At 36.9% G+C, this 18510-nt stretch overlaps 1 protein-coding gene across 1 annotated transcript in view; it reads right to left on the bottom strand.

The window, feature by feature from the left end:
- The window catches only part of OTOG (otogelin), a gene marked incomplete at both ends in the record, with an annotated part of 92560 nt that extends 74564 nt beyond the window's left edge, over positions 1-17996 (bottom strand). Inside the window, 15 exons of the mRNA XM_079537080.1 lie at positions 765-910; positions 1838-1884; positions 2335-2443; positions 3492-3617; positions 4382-4491; positions 5346-5452; positions 6263-6393; positions 8255-8460; positions 8770-8888; positions 9254-9408; positions 9618-9710; positions 16104-16194; positions 17672-17726; positions 17808-17868; positions 17945-17996. Coding sequence (XP_079393206.1) covers positions 765-910; positions 1838-1884; positions 2335-2443; positions 3492-3617; positions 4382-4491; positions 5346-5452; positions 6263-6393; positions 8255-8460; positions 8770-8888; positions 9254-9408; positions 9618-9710; positions 16104-16194; positions 17672-17726; positions 17808-17868; positions 17945-17996 — 1608 coding nt within the window. The remainder of the gene's footprint in view (positions 1-764; positions 911-1837; positions 1885-2334; positions 2444-3491; positions 3618-4381; positions 4492-5345; positions 5453-6262; positions 6394-8254; positions 8461-8769; positions 8889-9253; positions 9409-9617; positions 9711-16103; positions 16195-17671; positions 17727-17807; positions 17869-17944) is intronic.
- Between the last annotated feature and the right edge of the window lie 514 nt (positions 17997-18510).

The raw sequence follows: 18510 nt of genomic DNA, 5'->3' as shown, positions 1-18510 counted from the left end.
ACTATACCTTGTTGTAACTCAAAAGAAGCATACTAGCAACGTGCAATTTCAATGAAAATCTTAGTGTGTATACCTCACAAGTACAAGAGCATCATACATGTTCAGTAATCTACACACAGAACAAGAAGTGGTCTTCAGTGTAAAGCAAATGAAAAACATTTTTGACTTCTGTATTTAATATCAGAACTCTAACAAAGTAGCATCCAGAGCATCAGCTACACATACACACATGGGTTTTCAGCTGTACAGACTACAAACTTCCAACAGTAACACAGACACATCTATACCTAAAGCCAAGAGAGTTGTTCAAAAGCTACCCAAAATTTCCCACATCAACATAAAGTGAATTTCAAGCTGCAATAACAAAGCCAAATGAGAAATCTATATTCTAAATGCAAAAAGAAAAAAAAAAAAACAACAAAAACAAACCGATAGCCTCATTCTTCTTTTTAGTAGTAATAAGCAGTAAGATAGTTTTGTGCTCATTGCAAAGCCACAAAGATCCAGAAAGCTGAAAGAAAACAAGTCATCCAAGATTTGCCACAAAAACCACAGCGCGCTATTGAATGACTTCAGTGAACACCGGATGAGAACACTGGCATGATCCTTCCTATTAGTTGAATGCTTTTGCTCACATTTATTTCATCAGTGAGGACAACTGTTGCTAATAATTTTAATGTATTCAATGGCTTTGATATTGTTTTCTCCTTAATATATATTTTCCCTTCAAGATACAAACGTAACAAGGAATTTCTAAGCCTTACCTGTCCACAGGGAGCATTTTGCAAGGATACTGTAAACTCTCCAGATGTACGACTTTTTGCTAGAATGTATTGGCAAGTGGCTTGAAAAGTGTATTCACGTCCATCAAATGTCATAAAATGAATGTCTCCCGAAACTGAACATTCAGCTGAGAAATACAACAATGGAATTAAGTATGTAGACAAAGTATTATGTATTATGAAGTGTTATTCCTGATATATGCTATAATTTATAAAATTGTGCTTACATTATAAACAGGAACTAGGAAAACAGTGAGGAACTGAACCCTAGCCTTATTTAAAAAAAAAAAAAAAAAAAGCTAGTATCTGATGCCAGCCCAAAATATTGAAGCAGTTCCACCACTGCAATGAGACAATAATGTACACTCCTTGCCTTCTGAGTGTGATGTGTGGCTCTAAAAACCGATTTCCAGAAACACTGTTTCACAACTCCTAGATCAGTGCTTAATTCTATTAATAGCTGTATAAACCATGAGGCTATGAGTACCCTCTAACATGCAAAATCCTTTTAACTAAGCTCTGTAGCTTTGTTGTTTATGAGTGAAATGAGAGTTGCACTCCTCATTTGACAAGCAACTTGGAAAACAATTAACAGGCTTTTATCTAATGCCTAGCTACAACATCACTAGGCATGAATACCATGAGGAAAAGCAAAAAAAACCAACCAAACAAACAAACACAAAACCAATGAAATACTACTCTTGCACTTGGAAACTCTTCCATGAAACATATCTGTAAGTCTATCAATTGGAGACCGCAGAGGAAACTTCAGTTGAATGCCAAGAACAACCAGGTAGTGTCATCTATCAGAGACGCTATAGTGACCTAAGGGCAGATGCAGTACTGAGCTAAGTTGAAAGGCACGTCTGCTATTTAGAGCACTTATTAATTTAATCTGTGTGTGAATATGTTAATAAGCAGATACAAACAAAAAACCCAACTGTATAGAAAATACACTGGGGGAAAATTTAAAATGAGCATCAATATTATCTCAAAAATTCATAGTCATTGAAAAAAGTAACCAAGACTTTTTTTTTTTTTAAAAAAAAACATACCTGGACATGTAAGGTTGGTACAAATCCATTTTCCTCCAATGCAAGTGCTGAAATAAAGGCAAAAAGGTTACAAAATAAAATCTCAATATGAAAAATATATGGCTATTCTCAGTTGTTTTTCCTGGATTCCAAGAGCAACAACAGAAGAAAGAAAATTTAAAGTAATTTTCCTACTAAAACTTTTAATTCCAGATCGCTTTTAGAGTTCAAGTAAAAAAAAAAATCTAAATATTCCCTTACTCTCTGCAATATCCATGATTTGCTCTTCTTCTCCATTAACAGATCCATTTCTTTTCTTTTTTTTTTTTCTTTTTCTTTTTTTTTCTTTGTTTCTTTTATATGTCCGTTAATAGCAACTAGTTGTCTAGAGAACAACAGTTTTGTATGTAGAAAACGTAGTGATTTGTCAATTTTGTCCAATAGGCCTCAAGTGCCATCTCTCCCTCTCATAACAATGGAAGGATTAAGTTTACAGTATTAAAAGAAAAAGTACTAACCAATTATTACATTCCTCATAAACCACAGAACCTATTTCAAAAGAACTGCCATGGTAATCGCAAGGACAGTCCATAGGCTTGACACACAATTCATTTTCATAAATTAAGCCTAGAAGAAGAAAAAGGAAGAAAGATTGAAATATTTATAAATATCAACAGACAACTGGGAGCAACAAATGGTCATATTCCATTGAATATAAAGTTGTAGGCTATTTTGAAGTCATTTTATATTCTATTCCTAAATTGCTTGAGATGTATTAGTAGTGTGAGTCACTAGTGCTCAATAATGTGGAAAAAAACCCCATGCTGCTTTATTTGGTATACTTGACTTTTTTTGACAGCTGAATAAATCTTTTATCCTTAAAACTCTGTTTTAAGGCACTGTTTGGTCCTTATTTTACTACAGCAGGGTTGTTGTTGTTGTTTTTGGAGGAGGGGAAGGTGTAGAGGGAAGGGGCTGTTTTGTTTTTCAATTATTCAACTATTAGAGATCCAGAAACTAAAAGAGATTACTAGCCCATATAAGATGAAGCATGTGACAAAGATGATCACACTTAGAGCAGACAGGGTTCAAGGATCTATGGCATATCATTTTCTCTATAATGATCAGATAGAATTACATACATAAGAAGTCAGTAAGAAGATGAAAACTAGACATAAAAATATCAAGTGCAGAGTTTTGCTATAGGCTGAATTACCAAATATCTTGCTTGCCAGAACCATACAACAGTAAATGTCTCAGTATAAAACTTGTTTCTAGCCTCATGAATGATTTCTACTCATGCTCTCATGAACACCTGAAACCACAGACATCCTTTGTGAGGAAAAAATAAAATGAAACCAAGCAGCGACCACAAGAATTGGGAGGCTGGCTTCACTATGCATAAAATAATCACGAGAGCAAAGCACATTTTTTACCCAACTACAGAACTCTACACCTGGAATTTGGATCTGTGCTGAAAATATTCCTACTTGCTAGATTGAGGAAAAGCCTCTTGTCACCAAATGAGAAAACACAGTAAGTTATCCACACCCTCTTTGCATGGTGTTTATAAAGAATTATTATGAATGCTTTACAGGCCATGTAAACCTGGGGGAAAGCAATCAGAAAATAAAGTAGCACAAGCTAATATATATCTGAGTAGCAAAACTATTACCATCTGGACAATAGCATCCATCAATGCAAGGAAGTTCACTGTCAATACACTGTGATTGCTGATGACATGAAGCAGGGCAACAGCTGATGCACTCATTGTAGGTCAGTGGTTCAAGACAGGTAATCACTACAAAACAGAAAAGATAGAGAAACAAACATCTCTTGGGCTACTGGCCCATGACATGAATAGATGCACACACTGATTTCAGGTATTTACTCTTTGGTAAGTCAACCGAATATGTTATCTGTACCAGTAATACAATGACTTTCTAACATGCAAACAGAATATTCATATATCCATAGTCTGTCTATTGCAGGTGCATCAAGAAACAATAAATCTTAAGTCACAGGACAGGTAGGACATTTCTTACAGCAAAGCTGTGAGATCAGCGTAGCAAACCATAGAATATTCATTAACCAACATTGCTGGAAGCACGTGGGAAATGTTTCTTTCATGAATGATAAAACAATGTTGTTCTTGTTTTCCAGACAGACAAATTAAGACGATCTCTTTCAAATTTACTTCTTGTGATTTCTAACATGAAGACTTCAAGTGTAATTCAAATTGATTTTTAACAGTCATAATTTATTTTACATATCAGAAATCTATGAAGTCTTGGTCAATATTTGAAAGAGAAGCCCCATGAGAAAAACACTTCAATCTTACTGATTATCAGGGACTCTTTAAGGACTAAGCTTATAAAAACATACCCAATATACTCACCACAGATTACGTATACCAAAAAAATTCTTAACTTGTACACAGCATTGGAGTCCATAGTTATGCTTTCACTGGTAACTATATTTGTTCATAATAGGAGGAAAGAAAGTAAATTGTGAAGAGCAATCAACTACTGTGCAGTATTTCCAAGTACTGAGATGTCTGCATACCACATGGCTGAAAGTGCCTCCTCCATCCATGAAGAGGTTTCCCTGCTTGGGCACATGCTCTGGCATATTCAGTTAATGCTCGACACCAAGTTGCATTATCAACTGCTGACCTTACAACAAAGAAAAATTGTCATATTATTTTTGTCTTTCTTTCAATCTCATGACTGCTCCTACACTGCCTACTAGCACAGTTTGAGTTCACATTAATATAGCTTTAATGTGTTTACTGAAGAGGCTAAAAGTCTTAAATGGATATGTCATTCTACTATGCTTGGAGACAGAAGATCGATATATTGGAAACCTGACATTAAATCCATTGAAGCCAGCAATACAGCAATAAAGAGAGATGTGAATACTGGTCTGGGTTTTTAGAAGAGAAACAGTATCCAACAGAACACTCAGAAGAAGGCATAAGATTTCCACCAGAGTGTTGTCATGGTGCAAGAAATAGAAATAGTTTTCTGCCCTGCCTTTTAAACAGCCAAAGCTGCTTTGAAATGAGATTTTTAAATGACAGCATAAACTCAAATAGTTTGTGAGCATGCAGGTAATTAATTTCAAGTTTTGGTTCAATTAATGTTTTCTGCTTAGGAATGCCCAATTAATCTATTCAAAATTACCTTTCATTAGATTCAAAATACTAATGATGTCATATATTCAGCATGAAAATAAATGCCACACTGAAGGAAAGGTAAATTAATAAATTATGTTTATTATTACTAATAAACTAATAACTGGATCTTGCAATCCTTACACCAAACAAACAATTCCACAGAAATCTGACTACAGAGTACAACCAGGAGTGAGAAAAGCAACGCATTTTAACTTCTTAAAAGAATTTCAGATAATCAGTACACATAAAAAAGCCACGTTACTGTTGTTACCAGTTAGTTAGAATTCACTCTCACAATAAAGGACAATGTTTTTCATAATTTTCAATATTCTCTCAAAAACATTCACTTACATGCAAAGATCACTGGTACAGCTTGCCATAAAAGGAAGAGGGCTCACATATTCGTGACATTGTTCAAATGGAGGATGTAGTAGAATATTACACAGAGCATATGCTCTCTGAAATTAGAGTTGTGAAAGTTTTAAAAAGTAAACCTAAGCAGAATAACATACTAAGCAAAAACAGAACAGACATCTCTCAGGCTGACCAGGAATCCCTCTCCATTCATCAACTAGAAGCTATGGCTAGCAACGTAGTGCTCCACATGTCAGAGTATTGATAATATTGAAACTTTATACAAGGTCATAATAATGCTAATAATATATCCTTTCCCAGAAAAGGATAGATAGTATTGCAACTAAGCCTAGACAAAATGCAAGAGTCTTCATTTTATTCAAATTAAAAAATATAAGCTAACAGAAATAAGATGCCTCACATCACCAGTTTCAAAGAACTTCATTTCAGGGCTATAACTATTACTATTATTATTATCAAAATATTACTTACAAATGAGAACTATTTTGATGTGGTGAACCAAAGTGACAGAATTTGTTGGTTTTTTTTTAATACTAGTAAATAAAACACCCTCTCGCTCTATTTTCATATGCCTGCTTCTTCTTATCCTTCTTAAAGGAAGTAATGGGAATCAGCTCTGGAACAAGCTTCTAGTTCACAACTTCTCACTAATTGAAGCCAAAATTCAAACACTTATTTTGTCTGCTAACCAGACAGCATAATATCCCCAGAAGAACAAATATTAAATTACAAACTTATACAGAAGATCAGCATAGCAAAAGAGAGGAATAAACTACATGCTGTTACAGCAGCCTTCTTAATCCACCTCTCCAAAGGAGAGTTGAGAATATTTAGAGTCAAATTCTTGTAAGAAATATAGACTATGGTAATAATCCTTTCATGAGGATCCAAACCTGTAAAGATTCATGGCTTTGAGTCAGGCAAGGTGGCTCATTGAGAAAAGAGTTATCCCACGTGGGTTGTCCTTGCGGAGGATTTTCCTGCCAACTCTCCACAAACTCTGTTATATCATCTGTCAATTTTCCTAAACAAGACAGTCAATAGAGTGATTTGACAATGCTGCTATACTAAGAAAACATCTGAACAAACATACTATCATGTTAACAAGAGACAAATATTACTGTAGAAATTGGACAGAAAAATAAGATGGGAGGATTGACACCACGGAAAAGTACAATGGAAGAAGATTGCTTACCCATATCAGAAGATTCCAGGTTTGCAGGCAAAAGTTCCACCAGGGAAGGATCTCCTGAAAGAGATCCTACCCTAGTGGCAGTCAGCCTATAAGTGGGTCTGGGACAGGTGGAGCCAGGCTCTACCCCTCCCAGTCACACAGCTGAATTGCCTTCACCTGCACTCCCAGGGCTGCCTGGGTCCTTTCCCCAAGTGCTCAATCAGTGGTTCAGGCCATGACTCAATAGTTACCATACAACTACCTACAACAAGATGAATCAGGTCTAAGTCTGAAAACATACTGGTCCCTATAAGACACAGAAAGCCCTTTAAAAGGGAATATAGAGAAAAAGTTTTAGAAGGGCAGAAAGAGCCTAACTCAACAGGTGATCTAACAAAGAAGGACATTAGGGGAGTAGGACTGTGCCTACTGCCATCTTTGAATGAAAGCAGGAAAGAAATCTGTAATAATATGCATAGATCTAAAATGCTTCTAAACAGATAGCCTAAAACTCAAGAATAATAAGGCATTCCTGAGTCACTGCAAGGGTACAATATAATTATCTACATTATCTATGTAAACATCTACAAGTATGCCTTTTCATGAGTAGATATGTCCAATGCCAGCTTTCAACTAGGTAAGAATGGTATAATCCAAAGAGATATGGTGACATTGATTACTGCTCAAATTATCCATAAATGCATATCATGCCTTATCTGCATTACTAATGCTTCTCAAGATATTCAGATAAAAGTAGTATGCAGTGCATCTATTTGTGCTACAATTGCAGCTTTATGCAACTGAGATACCATGAGGAAGTTGAGAGGGTAGGGAAATGTTTGATGGCAACGAGCACAACGAGCTATTGATCTCGGAATTAACTTAAAAGCATTTTGATTTAGAGAGCTAACTGTTTAATGGGCTGAGGCTTTACAAAATTGAGTGACATGCCTTAACAGCAAAAGGAAACCTACTATATATATTGTACTTTGATCTTTGAAATTGTATTCTAAAGAAATGTCCTACTTTTAAAGGAGTGAAGAGTTAAAGAGCCCAAAGCAACAATTTTCCAGAAGTTTTGATTGCCTAGACTGAAATATTTTTTAAGTGGACCTGTTTTTGTTTGTTTGTTTGTTTTCCCCCTTGTTCTTTTTAGTTCATAGAGGTGTTTATTTAGAATTTATTGAAAGCCAAGACTCTTCAAGTATCTGAAGTTGGCATCTAAGGGACTGGGACTCTGAGAATCACTGGTCACTTCTGAAAGTATTAGTATAAATGAAGTTTTGTATCAAATGGGAATTGGCAATCTTCATTATTTGCTAAATAAAGTTATCTATTCCATTCCAATAGTAATACCTCAGGCTTCCATAGGTTCCTATGTAAAACTGCTTAGAGCGCAGTGAACATTTAAAAGTACAATTGCATTTTTTAGGTCCCGGGAATCTGAAGTGCAAATACCACTGTAAGTAGTGGAGTACTCCAGATTCTAGCTATGCTTTTTAAAAGCTCATAACCCTCCAGGCTCCCATTCATACTGAATTCAGTCCTGTTCGTTGACAGTATCATCAAGAAGTGCTTCCATACAACATTTTTCATTTCAAAAAAATGGTGCATTTAAATTCAATTAGCATTGCAATTGAAAACTAAACAAAGTAACAGTTACCTGGGAAAAAAAATGTATTACACCACTGAAATTATTTTGAATACTCACCATAACTAGTTTCAAGATCATCCTGCAGGACAGCATTATTGTTCCCACACAGTCCATGTGTTTTGCCCAGGTACTCTGGTGCCATTTTGATATACACTGCAGATATACCATCCCAAGCCAGAGTAAAGGCATGCTGGTGCCTGACTAGAAAGTATCCAGCTAGTTTCTGGATGTGTAAGTTTCCAATAACAGAAGGCAACTGAAGTCTGTGAAGCAAGACAGGATTAAAAAAAAAAAAAAAAAAAAAAAACAACACACCTCAAATAAGGAATACCACTACTAGTTACTTGATGTAATGATTCTTGACATTACTACTGTTTAGTTAGATACCTCCACCCTCAGATACTACTCTGTATCTGTACTACTCCTCTAGCTGAGGAGGGCTGGTTACAGCTGTGGTATGAATTTATTTCTTTTCTTTAAGCTATAAGTAATCAATCTTGTTTATATCTTATTAAAACCATATCATGAAATTACAACTATTGTTACAGCCTCAGAAAGGTGAGTACCATTACCCAAATCCTTTATAGGTGACTTCACTGCTCATTTTTATTTGTTCATCTCCGGAAAAGAATAAACTAACAGACCGTTTGCAAGAGTATGGAGAAGAAAGGCATTCAGGATCATTATTCACCTGTAAAACAAAATTATTATTGTCAAAGTTAAGACTATAATTGAATTCTTCACAGTGCATATGCTATACAACTAAAACTCACAATCCCACCTTCAGCATGTGAAAAGAATTCCACTCTTCCCAAAAATCTGAGTACAATTAGCAGTCTTTACACAACAGCAGTTGGTTTAGAAAGTACAGACAACTGTTTTCTTACAGATCTCTATAATTTTTGCAAGATTAGCTGGTAGCATATATTATGTTAGAATTACATGTATGTTCTAGATCCGTCTATACTACCATCTCAAGTTATTTTTAATCTACTAAAATTATTGCAACAGCATATTCAAAAACAGTAAAAGGGAATATAGAAGTGCAATCCCTACCTGTATAGAAAAACTCTGCTCATCTAATTCAGTTTGTCTCACAAGTGCATATGTGGATTTCCCAGAAAAATAGTAATAGAGTCCATCGAAAGTTTCAAAGTGATATTGACCCCACGTTCTGCATATATGATCTCTTTCAGCACCTGTGTTGTACACTAATAAAAGGAGAGTCACTTGAGAAGTACTGCTGTCGTTTAGATTTAATCTGTATTGAAATGTAACATAGAGCAATACAGTACCACAGAAGGGAGAGGAAAGGAAAAATACCAGAAGATGAAGGAAACTTTAGGCAGAAGTAATTTTTGCATCTGTGGGAACCCACATGCAATTACACAGAAATCCATTCTGTTTCCTCCCAACACACCTGTCTGACATCTTGGTCCAGATGCATTAAATCGACTGCAGTTGCAGAGTTCCCTGTAGACACATTCACCTCCATTAAAACACACAAATGAACCTGAGTTGAAAAACAAGGCACATCAAAAATAAATTACAATCTTCATTCTTACGACCCTGTTCTGTTACTGATCTTTACAGACAGACGATGTCTTGGCATTTAAATTCTGCATGAGCCCAAGAGAATGCCACAGGATCCCACCAGCAGGAAACATGCTGAAAAAAAACTCCATCTTAAGAAATACAACCAGATGCTATGAACGTATTACTCATTCAGAAGGACAAATCAAAATGGCTGTGGGTTCTGACATTCTGACATACTTTCTGTCCATTCATATACTGAATAAATGAAGTAAACAGTTATCATAACACAAAACAGCTCAGTGCCCATATCCTTCTTTAAAAGAATGCTACAAATAATACTGGATGTGTAAGCTCTGCCAGCTCTGTCACAGACATATAGATCTTGAGATCCCAGCTATACATCTTTCAACTGTCTGCTCTCCTTCCATGCCATAAGTTCTAAGCTTCTTGCTACCAAGTTTAGACACTATAATCAAATGCTATTCTCACTCTTACAATATAATCACTTATTTTTCTAACATTTGACCTTCTAAAATTTAAGTCTATTTAGGAAAGCATTTGCATTTTAATAATTGCCTACTATGCAAAAAAAAATCTAGTAAGTTCTGTTGTTCAGAGAAAACATTATTTGTCGTGTACGAATAAATATACTAATATGTAAAGACAGAAACTAAGCACGCAAGTTAAGAAGAAATTATTTCAGGTAGAGAAGGCAGTTTAATCCTTTTTATTTCCTTTGCCTTTAAAAATATATTTGTCTTGAAAAATAAAACATGTATTGTATAAGTGCTGTTCTGAAAAGCAGAATTTAAAGAAAAGGACCTTTCTTCCATTTTGTTAAAACCCTGACATATGAAATGTGTTAACATTAGTTAACACACAGAAGCCGTAACGCACCTAGATTACCCCTTAAGCTTTTGAGAAATAGTAATTAAATGTGGTTTGAGGCTTTGTCAATGCAGGCAAAGCTGATTTCTGAAAAATCTATACAAACTGCAATTTATTTAAACAAAATACACTGCTTTATGATTTGATGGGTCACACCATCTTCAGGTTTTATTCTCAATGCTGACATTCATTAAACATGCATGGAAAATTTAAATATCAAAAGTAGATTCTAAACTGTTTTATAGAATGGTTGGAATGTTTTTCCACAAACTAATTGTTTAATTCCATAAAGCTAACAAATGCATCCAAACAGGTCAAGAGTTGAACACTGACAACCTACTGCTGCTGAACAGATGCTGAATTCCTCACTCCAGTAAGACCAATGCAACTTTTCTTTCCTTTCTAGAATCTCATTTTATTGATGTATTATCAATAGTAATTTTCGAATCAACGTATTTTAAGAGCAGATATTTAGTTTGCTTTACCTGCACTAGAGAACATTAAAGGAACCAGGAAGCCATACTTAAAAGCTTTAAACTCACTAAATTTGAAAGATAGTATCCTGTGAAAATAACCAAACTTCTAACAAGGATCAGAAACAGTATTTTTGACAAGAACATCCAATATTTTAACAAAACATTATAAACTCCAGCTTCATTCTAATCTCCTAAATTAGCTTGTGCTAATTTAGTTTGTCAGTACACTGTTGGTGTTTCCTATGGCAATTTTTATTTGCAGAAACTGCTGAGCTGGAACGCTTCCCCTGCCTGGCCAGCTTGAGCAAGTTCATGCACTAATGCAAGCACCATGTAGAAAGGTCCCTACTAAGCCACCTCATTTACATCCTCAGTGATCAATCTTGTCACTAATACAATAACCTTATCCCTCTTGTCAAGAAGGGCAGAATAGCTCTTTCATCTTGAGTGTTGTGAGACCTGTGTAATCAGAGCTCAGGTCTCTGTTCTTGGCTTCTCTAAGACTATACCCTCTTGCCTGTCAAGCTACAATAATCTGCAATTAGATTGCAAGTCATGTTCCTCTTTGCTGTAGACAAAGTTGCTCCCTTTTGATGTTTCAGGTTGAACGATTCCCCTTTAAGCATGGCTCAGGTAACCTGCCTGAAGCTGCATTTATTTCAATTGTGGACATAGTCAGCTGATCTGTCAGCAGCAAGTTCATAGTCAGTAGCTGGGAAACAAGCTGCTTGCTTCCTTTTAGAAAGAAATCAACTCCCAGTTAGAAGTCAGTTAATTCAGTTTGAAGAGTGTTTTCTTCTTTATGAAGTCCTCTTTTATTTCCACAAATGTGATTCTAAGAAAACACGATAAACTGAGCTGTTGTGTCTGCTCATATCCCTTTTTACATTACTGCAGGGCATCTTTCCACAGCATGGAAAATTTGTGTGCAAAGCCAAAGTAATTTTTCATTAGGTAATCAGAAAAACATAGAGTTAATACCAATTACATTCAATGATCTTACTACAACAGTATAGGCTCCTTTAATCAGGAACTCAGAACATCTATTTCTGTTCAATTAACATTGAAAAAATTCCTCAGCTTCCAAGAATAAACATCCCATAACAAAAGGTTAACATAGATCTCTGTCATGAAAGGAATGTATGCACTCTACCCTTACACTCTGCAGGTCACCCTGATAACATAAGCATCATCATCACAAAGCCAAGTGTCAGAAACTCCTTTATTAAAGAAGGTGAAGATTTAGAACCATCTTACAGAGAAGGTCTGAGTTCTCTGCTCCTCTTATTCTCTCATTAAGCCTAAACATCTCTTAACTACTGAAGAGGCTGCATTCCAACCCGGTATGGACTAGTATGTTAAATAAGATCACTACAGCTCTTTAGACACCATAACCCAGTCTGTTTGCACTTTGTTGTAAATGTTTCCTGACAATCAGTGTCCAAGAGTCAGAGGTGACTGTTTTTGTTCTGAATAGAGATGCTTGAACAACATCATACAGACTTGACAAAAGGATGTTATAAAATCCATTTTGAAATAAACTGTAATCCCATCCAACTCTGGCTGGCTTCTCAAGTGTTCAACACCTGGGCTCTGACTATAAATCTTGCTGATTTTGTATGGCAACTGGTCAAAGAAATCTTGCATCTTTGTCAAAATAAATGTACTTCAGAATATCACAACATTTTGTGTTCAGTTAGAGAATCAGTATGGCAATAAGGCATAACAAACTACATAGCATCTAAGGTATGAACCTATTCTGTTGTTAGCCAAGTACAAGTTTGGGTTCCCTCACCCAAAGTTTGTTCTTCAAATTTGCTCACATACTTAGCAGAAGAAAAAAGTACAACTTTAATAATTCATATGATATAAAGTCCGTCAGAAGAAAGCAGGATACAGGCATTAAAGGACAGCAGTCCTCCTGCAGTTCCACAAAGAGCTGAATGCAAAGGAAACCATTATCTTAATCTCATACAAAAGTTAAAATAATAAGCCAAGGAGACACTCAAAAGTTTAAACAAATGTAAAAGCAAGCATTCAAGAACATGTCTGACACGCGCATTACCATACATATCAGTTTTAGGGTGCTTTATTTTTAATCAAGTCAGTCCAATCGCTCCAGCAACTTAACAGTAATACACCATTATCATCAATACACCATCAATGCTTGAAAGCTTTTTTGATTGATGTAGACTTTTCATTTAGGTATTTTTCTACAAAGCATTAGAATGCAGAATTCTAATACTTACAAGTGCCTGTTACTGTTATTTCCAAGACAGAGCACACACACAAAAAAAAATCACAAATCACTGAAGGCAGGTTTGCTTTCAGGATGTTCAGGTTAAGATTCACTTGGATAGAAAAGTTAACATGGAAGATTTATTTGGAGGAGATCTGAAAGTGAATAAGTTTCATATAAGCTATTAAAAAGTTTCAAGCAAATGTAGACAATCGACCTGAAAATTATCAAAGCACTAAAAAGATTCTTTACTTCAAAAGCAGCAAATTTTATTCTGAAATGGAAAAGTAAAATGAAAGAAAACCACGGCATTTTGAAATCAGACTTTGCAAGAAGCATCAACTGGGCTACTTTCATTTCATAAGAGCAGGAAGAACGCTTAGAACATTAGACTATATAGAATATAATATATAGAATATTAACCGTTAAAATTCTCAAAAGTTTGATTTTATTAAGAGCATAATTTCCACTGCATACTTTCCCAAGAGTGCTTTCAGATATCACTTTAACTATGGGAGAATTAACACAACTACTATTATTCGCATTATCTTTTAACCTTCAGCATAATAATAGTCTTTCAAAGAATCTGTTAGTAATGGCACAAGTCTACTGAAACAGTCTTCAGCAGGCTGCAATGCAACCTTTAAACGAGGACAAAGACCTCATTACTTCAGGATGCAAAACTTTTTCCTGAGATGAATGAGATGTTATTTTTTAACACTTCACTCACAGCTTTCTAGTTAACTGCAGATTTTCTGCTATTCACCATCACGACACATACACTGTAAGCATCTAGCAGAATCTACATAAATCTCCAACGTGGCCTCCTTCAGCATTTCAACACAGAAGTGTTTAAAGTATTTAACTTGTTAGGAATTTTCAGCAATAGTTTGGAAGTTACTTCCAGAAATAATTAGTTTTGGTCACTTCAAGTTCTTAACATGCTGACCAGTTGTTTTTGTTTGGTTGGTTTTGTTTGTACATTTTGAGGTGTGTATGCACCTGCCTATGTGTGTTTTGTTCGGTTGAGTTTCTTAGCTCATGGCATAGAATTAAAAACAGATGTGCAGAAGGTAGCTGTAGCTTAAAGAGCTATGGACAGTTAACTGCTGTCAATTGTGATTTGTGATTAACTGCAATCAATTATTGTGATTAATATCTAAAACCAAAACCTATATTCCCCAGTGACAAGAAACTAAGCCAACAATTCACCTCTTGATACTTACCTATACCTTTTGCTGTTGTTCCATTGACTTAAGACACTATATTGCTTCCTAAACTGCACATACTTGAGTAATAGAACACAATAGTGAAGACACTGCACACATCACATAAAGAGTTCATATCAAACATGTTTGATTTTATCTATGCAGACATTTGTAGGAAGAAAAATACCACTGTAACAATGAACGACTGCAACAGTCAGTGTGAAATATGTCTGTGATAGTCAGTTTTGAAAAACATCTCCAACACATCTAGAGAGACAGCGCTAAACTAGGAGAAAGAAGTTGATAGCTTCCTTTTCTGGCTTAAAAAATAATAATAAAAGGGTTTGAGTATTTTATATATCCCCAGATTGGCGCAAAGTGAAACCCATGGACAGAACAACAGCAACTTGCATCTCCCTCCAGATAGAGAGGGTTGAAAAAAAAACTTCAAGTGTTTAGAAAATTTTAACTAAACTCTTTCAGAAAATAGGGCTTTCTTTTGCTTTGTTTTTCATATGTGCCTATCACAAACAGGCAACAATGGATTCTATTTCCCACAGGGGGTTCACTGGGATTTTAGAAGGACACTTCTGAGTCTAGATATTGAACTTGCTACAAAGAGGAGAAAAATATTCCACCTGCAAGTATAGATAGTGATTTTTTTTTAAAGCATGTCTCCAACAACTTTATACTGCTAAAGCAAGGACAACAAAAATAGAAAGCTTTTATGAAATGTTTGACCAGTAGAAATGCATTATAGAGAAAGAAAACAGTCCTACCAGTACCTGAAGGAGGCCTACAGGAAAGCTGTGGAGGGATTTTTTATAAGGACAATTAGCAACAACAGCACAAGGGGAAATGACTTTAAACTGGAAGAGAATAGATTTAGACTAGATATTAGGAAGAAATTCTTTACTGTGAGGGTGGTGAGATGCTGAAAGAGGTTGCCTGGAGAAGTTGTGAACACCCCCTCCCTGGAGGCATTCAAGGCCATGCAGAGTGGCCTATAGCAGGGGTTTGGATAGATGGTCCTACAGTTCCCTGCCAACCAAAACCTTTCTATGATTCTAGGAGGTTCATTCTATAGCATCTACAGAGGGCAATGAAACAATTATTTGTCATAACTACATCCTCTTTTAAAAGCTCAGACATGATGAGTTAGCTTGAAACACTTTCATTCTCCACTCTAGATTTCTTCTCTGCTTTAGTACTAGGCCTACTCTGAAGTGATTTATCTCATGATCTTTCTGCAATAGTTCTATTCAAGTAGGACCATGACTCTTAACCCTTTCAGTCGCTTTCTCTGAAGCAGAACACAAAAATCATTTGTGCCATTAAAAAAATTAACTTAGCAAGAAACACAATGAACTAAATTCTGCATTACAATCACAGCAGTAATAAATTTCTCAGCATAATTTTGTAGCACCAACTTATATGTTAATTATTATTATTAACAGGTTTGTATTATTCAACTTTTTTTCCTTCACAGCAATAATTAAATCATGCAGAATATCAGGGACAAATGAAGTTATTTCCATGAAAAAAAAAGTTCAGCTTACTGGATGGTCCACATTTCATACTGTGAAGTCTTCTGTTCTGAGGCAACGATACTGCAGTAGCTGAAGCATTATGAACTGTCATTCCAGACTCCTTTAAGGAAGAAGAAAGCTATTTAAGCTGCTAAAGCCAAGAGTAGCAAAAACTCTTCCCAATCTCTCCATGAATTTACCAATTTTATAAACCTCACTCTTCATATTTAATTTACTAAAAATTTATCAAAAAACCATTACTGTATATTAAAATCTATCATCACTCCAATGACTCCAGTAAGCTACTATCAGTATGCACAGGATAGGCAAAATAGGCACAAAAAGAGCAAATAGATTTTCAGCCTGTTAACTAAAATACCCAAAACTCACATCTACATACTTTCTTGCATACCCTATCCCATACTCTTATCTTCCCCATCAACTCTTAACTGCCTCTAGACTATCACGTAATTCACAGAATAACAATTAGCTACAGCTTAGAATAATTAGCATGACTATGTTAAAAACACATCCCTTATCTTCACAATAACCTACCTTTGTTCTATCATAGCCTGCATCCAAGGCAACTAACATGTTTCTCAAGTCAATGTGGACATTTCTATCCTCAGAAGCCTAAAACTTGTCATAAGTTTCTTCCTTATTATAAATGCATTTACTTTCATTTACATAGCTTATTTACTAAAGTAAAACAAACACTACAGCCATTCCTATTTCAAGTCTTCATCTATTCCACCATGGAATTTTAAAGATTGAAGAACTGCAGCTGCATTGTTACAATGGTTATATAAGTAACTACTATGCCACTGAAATAAAGTACAGTTTTCATCAAAGTAAATTCAGTAATAAACATGTCACTCAGTAAAATAGGATAACATACTATCTACCTCTTATTGTTTACAAAGCAATAGAAATAGCAATAAACATGCCCAAATCCCACCAGGAACACCAACAGCAGCATCTATGGGGTTTTAGATAAGGATGCAATGTTTATCATGTTTATTGGGTTTTCTCAGTCCTGTGAAGGTTTCTATAAAGCATCTGTAAAACAGCAAGTGCTTTCCATGCCCTAGATATCTATTGACACATCTGACTGAAAACTGACATTAAGAGCTATGTCTCTGTGAACATAAACCCTGCAGAGAGTGTAAGAACAACCTTAGCATTGCTGTACCTCTTTCTTTTAAGACAGCTTATTAAAAGGGAGAACATGTAAAAATGGTTTGTTCTACCTCATATTTTTGATTAAGAAACGTATGTATTTTTTTCCCATTCCTCCTGCACATATTTCTTACCGAAGAAGTATTAAAAGCCCCAGAAGCCACCACAGAAGGAAATGAAGCTTATTTCTGTACAGTGACCCCCTGGGGGGAGCCTCAGTCCCCAAGCACCTGGTGTTACCCATGCCTAAAACCGTGACCCCACAGCAGCCCCGCCTCATATCTCCACCAGACAGGCAGGACGAGGCATCACCTCGTGCCACGAAGGACCTACCGCTACCCCATTCACGCTTCGTAACACACCACCCCATGGTCCAAAGGGATGAGCGCAGACCCCCCACTCTCTCCCGCTCTCCCTACCTGCATGGCCGCACCGAGGCCGTCCTCTCTCCAAGGTCCCGCGGCGCTGCTTGGGCTGCGGGCAGAACACGGCGGGGTTTGGTCGGCTCGGGCAGCCCATCTCGCAGGAGCCCCGCTCCACCCCGGTTGCTCTTACCTGTGGATGGGGAAGTCGTCACCAACAGGAGTCTTCGCGCTAGCACCTCGCGGAGACCAAGCTGCAAAGCAAAAGCACCAGGTTAACGGCGGTCAGACCACTTTGTCGTGCCATGCTAACCCGAGTTAGGAGCTCACCCGGCGGCAGCCCGGCGCACAGCAGCGCCCCAAGGAGCAACCTAGCCTCCATGCGGACAGGCAGGGATGTTCTGAGAAGCAACAGCCCCTCACACCGACCGCTACTTAAGCTCACTCCGCCCTCCCAGGCGCAGCGGCCGGGGGGTATAAGTGGCCTCCCGCCCTCCGCCCCGGCCCTTCCCTGAGCCCCCACCCTGATCACCACCCCCCATCGTGCAGCCCTGCATCTGCTGCAGGTGAGGGGCACGCGCAGCGCCTTGGCTGCCCGCATTTCCTACGCAGCGATGGGGTTGCGTATCTGAGCTCTATGCTATAACGCCCGTGCTGCTGGTACAGGGGTTGTCAGTGCCTCGTGAGCTGAAGGCTCGAGGCTGCTTGCTGGAGCGACCGACAGAACTCTGTTAACAACAACAGTCGTGCTGGTGCAGAATGCAGCGTGCAGCTGATGATGTAGTGATTGTTTCTGCAGCTTCTCACAGCTGCACACTCAGTCTTGAATTTAGAGCTTTTTTTCTTTTCTTTTCTGCTCTTTCTACCTTCCCTACCCTCTTTTTTCCTCCCTTTTC

The sequence above is a fragment of the Tetrao urogallus genome, assembly GCF_951394365.1.
Source record: "Tetrao urogallus genome assembly, chromosome: 6".
NCBI classification, from domain to species: domain Eukaryota; kingdom Metazoa; phylum Chordata; class Aves; order Galliformes; family Phasianidae; genus Tetrao; species Tetrao urogallus.
The sequence above is the reverse complement of the archived record's forward strand: the minus strand, read 5'-3'. Positions and strand labels throughout refer to the sequence as shown.